At 50.7% G+C, this 7,121-nt stretch overlaps 1 protein-coding gene across 1 annotated transcript in view; it reads right to left on the reverse strand.

The window, feature by feature from the left end:
• Positions 1–255: 255 nt before the first annotated feature.
• LOC140398908 (H-2 class II histocompatibility antigen, A-U alpha chain-like) overlaps positions 256–7,121 on the reverse strand; it is an 11,960-nt gene continuing 5,094 nt past the window's right edge. The window contains exons 3-4 of the mRNA XM_072487876.1: positions 5,857–6,138; positions 256–3,118 (exon numbers count right to left, since the gene is read on the reverse strand). Coding sequence (XP_072343977.1) covers positions 2,925–3,118; positions 5,857–6,138 — 476 coding nt within the window. The 3' untranslated portion in view covers positions 256–2,924. The remainder of the gene's footprint in view (positions 3,119–5,856; positions 6,139–7,121) is intronic.

Raw genomic sequence — 7,121 nt, forward strand, 5'->3', positions numbered from 1 at the left:
CAAGGATGTGGGACAAGTGCTGGTGAGTGGGATTTGTGGTAGTTATTATCGGTGCAGACTCAATGGGCCTTTTCTGCACTGTACAAGTCTACGCCTTCCCTGTCAATCCCCTTTGGCATCTTCTCCACCTCAATTAGATCGCCTCTCATTCTTTCTAAACTTGAGACAACTGCCCTCAACTTCGTTTTGCAATTTAGTACAAAGTGAGGGAAGGTTTGAAATCCAGAGAATGATGACCCAGACGTTTTGTGATGATTTTAGACAAACTAAATCTTTATTAAACGCTAAAACAATCAGCAATAAAGTCAAAAGGAAGTACACTGAACTAAAACAATTGCTATATACAGTGTCACTAACTTTACCCAGTTTTAACGAACAAAGAAGAATACAGCACAGGAACAGGCCCTTCGGCCCTCCAAGCTTGTACCAGTTATGATACCAACCTAGGCCAAAACCCAAAAGAAATATTTTCAAACCTTTTTATTTCACTAGGTTCAGAGCTAATTCTCCCCAAACATCAAAAGCCTCTTGTAGGTTATAAGGGAATAAAGAGGAAGGACCCTTACAAAGTACGATAAACCAAATCCAGAGTTAAAATAGCTATTCCCATTGTTGGCAGAGGTCTCAAAACAGTTAGCTTGAATGCTTCTGATATACAGTTTTCCCTTTTGATCATTCCTTATTTCAACAAACCTGTTCAAACCTTAATTGTTTTGTGAATCTACCGTTTAGAATGCAAACATAAATGTCACGCCTTGTCTCCTCCTTTGAACTGCGAGAACCTCACCCCAACCCTTTATGTTCCATTCCCCATTATTACCAGCTTGCCTTAGGTAAACCATCTGTTTGCAGTGTTGCTAGGTCCATTAACATATTAGTTCCATTAGCCTCAACAAACAGTCCCTGTCTTCAAGCACTTCCGTTTTCCAATGGTTTAAAAAAATATATATAACCAGCACAAAATGTTCCAATTTAATGGATTTCCCTGATGTTTCCATGCCGTCGTAATTTTTCCTGCCGCAATGTCTCAGGAACACACTGGTCAGGAAAGTGTAGAGGGCTCAGAGGAAGGTATTTAAGAGCAGAGAGGCTTGTGGCACTGCAGAGAGATAGAGAGAGCGAGATAGGAGATGAGAGATCTGGGAGGAGGGGGGGGCACTGCAAAGTGGCAAAGGAAAAGGTGGGGTGGATGGGACTGTGGTAAACACCACTAGTAACACATTGCATGTATTACGATACTGCTACTGTATTACAGGTATAACAGTAAATCCCAGCCTGCTGGCTCCACCCAGCAGGCGGTGTATAAAAGTATGTACTCTCCTGCGCTGCTCCCATTCTGGTTCCAGCTGCAGGAGGCACAACATCTTGTGCAATAAAGCCTCGATTGTTTTGCCACTCTCGTCTCGTGGTAATTGACGGTACATCAGGGACCTGGGGCGAAATTCTCCGTAATCGGCGCGATGTCCGCTGACAGGCGCCAAAAACGGCGCAAATCAGTCCGGCATCGCGCCGCCCCAAAGGTGCGGAATCCTCCGCATCTTGAGGGGCCGAGCCCTAACCTTGAGGGGCTAGGCCCACGCCGGACTGATTTCCACCCCGCCAGCTGGCGCGAAAGGCCTTTGGTGCCACGCCAGCTGGCGCGAAACTGACATTGCCGGGCGGCGCATGCGCGGGAGCGTCAGCGGCCGCTCACGGCATCCCCGCGCATGCGCAGTGGAGGGGGTCTCTTCCGCCTCCGCCATGGTGGAGACCGTGGCGAAGGCGGAAGGAAAAGAGTGCCCCCACGGCACAGGCCTGCCCGCGGATCGGTGGGCCCCGATCGCGGGCCAGGCCACCGTGGGGGCACCCCCCCGGGGCCAGATCGCCCCGCGCCCCCCCCAGGACCCCGGAGCCCGCCCGTGCCGCCTTGTCCCGCCGGTAAGAGAGGTGGTTTAATCCACGCTGGCGGGACAGGCATTCCAGCAGCGAGAATCGCCGGGGGGGGGGGCCCGCCAACTGGCGCGGCCCGATTCCCGCCCCCGCCAAATATCCGGTGCCGGAGAATTCGGCAACCGGCGGGGGCGGGATTCACGCCAGCCCCCGGCGATTCTCCGACCCGGCGGGGGGGTCGGAGAATCTCGCCACTGGTCTTTTTTTTAAACACATTCTCTCGTGAGGTGTGGGTGTTAGTGGTGAACCCAGTATTTGTTGCTCATCCCTAATCAGCCCTGAACCTCTATCTAGGGCTATTTTATGGGGGGCGTTGTATTGACCACATTGCTGTGTGGGGGCCTGGAGTCACATGTAGGCCAGACCAGGGAAGGACGGCAGATTTCCCCTCCCCTAAAGGGAAGTTAGTGAAAAGCTTTTTACGATAATCCTTGATACTTTCACGATCGCCATTACTGAGACTAGTTTTGTAATCCCAGATTTATCAATTCAATTTTAAATTCTCACGTGAATTGAATTAGTGCCACACCCCCCTCCCCAGAACATTAGCCTCCGGATTACTAGGTTGATTGACATCCTCACCAGACCACTGTCTCCCCACTAAAATTAACCCAGAGGCGGCTTGATGGCACAGTGGTTAGCACTAATGCCTCACTGTGCCAGAGGCCCAGGTTCAATTCCGGCCTTGGGGGACTGTCTATGTGGAGTCTGTAATTTCTCCCTTGGGCGAGATTCTCCAGTACACCAGCCACAGGTCTCTTGGCCGCGCCGTTCGCAGGCAGCGAGGTTTTACCGTTGTCAAATGGATTTCCCACTTTACCCAGCCCACAATTCCCGCTGACTGGGATCGCAAACAATGGGAAAAGTGAATCGAATGGCCGGAGATTTCTGTCCAATATCCTTGGAGACAGGTGGAGAGGTAGAGAGAGAGAGAGAGAGAATGAGGTGCAGAGCGCCATTACTGCTCAACGTTACAGTCCAGTTTCTCTCATTTCTCACGCCGAACTCGATGACCTCACGCTCGAACGCATTCGCAGGAGAGAAAAGTTGTGGCTCGCCACCTTGGGCCAAAAGAACAAGCAGTAGCCGGCCACTGTGCCCAGGAATCCCACAATCAGGCCTGCAGCTAAAGTGCCGAGCTGACCTGAATCCAGAGCACTTTCTTCCCAGGGTTCTGGAACTTCCGGCTCTGTGAATGAAAGATAAGGTTACTTGGCACAGTTTAAATCAGAAATCAGGCCTGTTCAAAAAACCCTTACCCAAACCATCACTGATGTTGCCTTATTACATTTCCACCAGGACCTATGCCCCCTCCTTCTCCCACAGCAGAGGTACCAAGGAGAGGTCATCATATACAACAGCCAAAGTTCAATGGAATTCCTACAGTGCAAAAGGAGGCCATTCGCCCATCAGGTCTGCACTAATCCTCTGAAAGAACATAATACTGCAATAAAATTATTGTGAAAATCCCCTAGTCGCCACACTCTGGCGCCTGTTCGGGTACACTGAGGGAGAATTCAGAATGTCCAATTCACCTAACAAGCACGTCTTTCGGGACTTGTGGGAGGAAACCGGAGCACCCGGAGGAAACCCACGCAGACACGGGGAGAACGTGCAGACCCCGCACAGACAGTGACCCAGCGTGGAATCGAACCCGGGTTCCTTGCGCTGTGAAGCAACAGTGCTAACCACTGTGCTACATCCTACCTAGGCACACGCCCCCACCCTATCACCATATCTCAATGACCCCACCTAACCTTTTGGACGCTGAGGGGCAATTTTGCACAGCCAATCCACCTAACCTGCACATCTTTGGACTGTGGGAGGAAACCGGAGCACCCGGAGACTCGGATGTGATAAATGGTCATTTGGATAACCATGATCTGATTGGGCGTTGTCATTTTGTTTTTATGAATGGGAAATCATGTTTGACGAATTTGTTGGGGGTTTTTGAGGATGTTACTAACAGAATTGATAAAGGCGAGTTGGCGGACATGGGTGTATTTGGATTTTCAGAAGACTCTTGATAAAGTGCCCCACAGGAAGTTGGTTAGCAAAATAAAGCAAGGCATAGAACATAGAACATAGAAAATACAGCACAGAACAGGCCCTTCGGCCCACGATGTTGTGCCGAACCTTTGTCCTAGATTAATCATAGATTATCATTGAATTTACAGTGCAGAAGGAGGCCATTCGGCCCTTTGAGTCTGCACCGGCTCTTGGAAAGAGCACCCTACCCAAACTCAACACCTCCACCCAACACCAAGGGCAATTTGGAATTTAAGGGCAATTTATCATTGGCCAATTCACCTAACCCGCACATCTTTGGACTGTGGGAGGAAACCGGAGCACCCGGAGGAAACCCACGCAGACACGGGGAGGACGTGCAGACTCCGCACAGACAATGACCCAAGCCGGAATCGAACCTGGGACCATGGAGCTGTGAAGCAATTGTGCTATCCACAATGCTACCGTGCTGCCCTTAAGAACAACTAAATCTACACTATATCATTTTACCGTAATCCATGTACCTATCCAATAGCTGCTTGAAGGTCCCTAATGTTTCCGACTCAACTACTTCCACAGGCAGTGCATTCCATGCCCCCACTACTCTCTGGGTAAAGGACCTACCTCTGATATCCCTCCTATATCTTCCACCTTTCACCTTAAATTTATGTCCCCATACTGACGTGGATAATGATTGACTGACTGGCAAAAAACAAGAGTGTAGGATTGAGTGTCGCGTTGGCAGGAAGTAGCTAATGGGGTACAGTAAGGATCGATCGCTGGGCACAAGATGTATCAGTGGTTCGGATGTGGGGGACCAGATGTAATAGTTGCAGGTTCGCGGATGATACAAAGCTCAGTGGGAATGTGTGTTGTGAGGAAGATGCATAGTGGATACTAGGAGGATTTTGATGGACTTACTGAGTGGGCAGGAGGAACAGAGCAGACAGATGTGGAAAATGTGAGGTCATCCACTTTGGTAGCAGTGACAGATGTGCAGAGTATGTCCTGAATGGTGGGAGATTAGAAAGTGTGTGTGTGTACAACCCAGGGTCCCTGTCCATAAATCACCGAAGGCTAAGATGCAGGTGCAGCGAGGTACTGGGGGAGGCTAATGGAATGTTATCACAAGAGGATTTGAGGACTGGAGTAGTGAGGCTTGCTTCAATTGTATAGGAGCTTGGTTAGATCACACCTGGAGCACTGTGGGCAGTGTCGGTCTCCCTACCTCAGAGGGAGTGTGGCGAAGGTTCACCAGACTTGTCCCAGGGATGACGGGATTGTCGTCTGGAGAGAGATTGGTGCAAACTGGGGTCTGTATTCTCCAGAGTTTCAACCAATGAGAGGTGATCTCGTTGAAAGCTACAGAACACTGTGGGCGGCACGGGAGCCCAGTGGGTTAGCACTGCGGCTTCACAGCTCCAGGGTCCCAGGTTCGATTCCCGGCTTGGGTCACTGTCTGCGCGGAGTCTGCGCGTTCTCCCCGTTTCCTCCGGGTGCTCCGGTTTCCTCCCACAGGTCCCGAAAGACGTGCTTGTGAGGTGGATTGGACATGCTGAATTCCCCCTCAGTGTCCCCGAACAGGCGTCGGAATGCTGGGGAGGGGTGCTTCCTGGGGAAGGGGGGCCCCTAAACTATGAGTATGATTTGTGGGGGCATTCTAAAGGTTAGCAGGCAGAGGACATCCAGGAGAGAATACCAACAGTGCAGGAGTCCATTCAGCCCATTATGTTTGCTCTGACCCTCTGAAAGGGCCACTCCCCCACCCTATCCCTGAAACCCCACCTAACCTTTTGACTCTCAGGGTCAATTGAGCATGGCCAATCTACCTAACCTGCAAATCTTTGGACTGTGGGAGGAAACCGGAGGGGGGCTCAGTCCTTGCACAATTCAACCAATAAATAATTTTGTCTCTCTTACCCCAGTACACCACCTTCACCTCATTACTGATGGTGTGCAGCACTTCACAGGAATACAGGTCCCCGGCCGCAGGTCGGATCTGGGCATGACGGGTGACCCGGAACCGCCAATCCTCACCAAACGAGAGCCTGGAGGAGTTAACGCCAGCGTCGATGGGCACGCCATTCATCTGCAGAGTGACGGTAATTGTCGGAGGGAACGCCCCATTCACCAAACAGGTCAGGACGTTCATCTCGCCGTAGGTTACCTCACTTTCTGGGTACAGGAATAGCTCGCCAAAGTCTGAAACGACCCAATGAAACATTTCACTCCGAGCCGGCGACTGACGGTCCAGGACCCTGTGCCACCTCCCGCCCAGAGCTGTCTCGCCTCACCATGAGAGGTAGGAACAGGAGTAGGCCATTCAGCCCTTCGAGTCTGCTCCACCGCTGAATAACATCATGATTGATCTGACTCTCACTAAGTCCGCGTTTCTGCCTTATCTCCGCAAACGTGGATCCACCTGATTAATAAAAACCTATCCATCTCGGCCTTGAAAAGGTTCAAGGATGGCCCCCACTGCTTCCTGGGTTAAAGAATTCGAAAGAGTCACCACCCTCTGGGAGAAATGAAAATCGCTTATTGTCACAAGTCGGCTTGAAATGAAGTTACTGTGAAAAGCCCCTAGTCACCACATTCCGGCGCCTGTTCGGGGAGGCCGGTACAGGAATTGAACCGTGCTGCTGGCCTGCCTTGGCCTGCTTTCAAAGCCAGCGATTTAGCCCTGTGCTAAGATATTCTTCTTCAAATCCATCTTAAAAGAACTTCCCCTTATTCTACGACGATGCCCTCTGGGCCTATCCTCTCCGGTGAGTGGAAACGTCCTCCCAACATTGACCCTCTGAGAATCTTATATGTTTCAATCATCTCACGTCTCATTCTTCTAAACTCCAAGTAGTACAGCCCCAACCTATTTCATCTTTCCTCATATGGCAGTCCCTCCATAACCCGGATCATTCCAGTACACACATAGAAACATACATAGCAAATAGAAGCAGGAGACGGCCATTCGGCCCTTCGAACCTGCTCCGCCATTCATTATGATCCTGGCTGATCATCAAGTTCAATACCCTGATCCCGCCTTCCCCTCATATCCCTCGATCCCTTTAGCTCCAAGAGCTGTATCTAATTCCTTCGTGAAATTACACAACTTTTTGGCCTCAACTGCTTCCTTTGGGAGTGAATTCCACAGATTCACATCTCTCTGGGTGAAGGAATTTCTCCTC

This window comes from Scyliorhinus torazame, chromosome 22 (assembly GCF_047496885.1).
Source record: "Scyliorhinus torazame isolate Kashiwa2021f chromosome 22, sScyTor2.1, whole genome shotgun sequence".
Classification (NCBI taxonomy): Eukaryota; Metazoa; Chordata; class Chondrichthyes; order Carcharhiniformes; family Scyliorhinidae; genus Scyliorhinus; species Scyliorhinus torazame.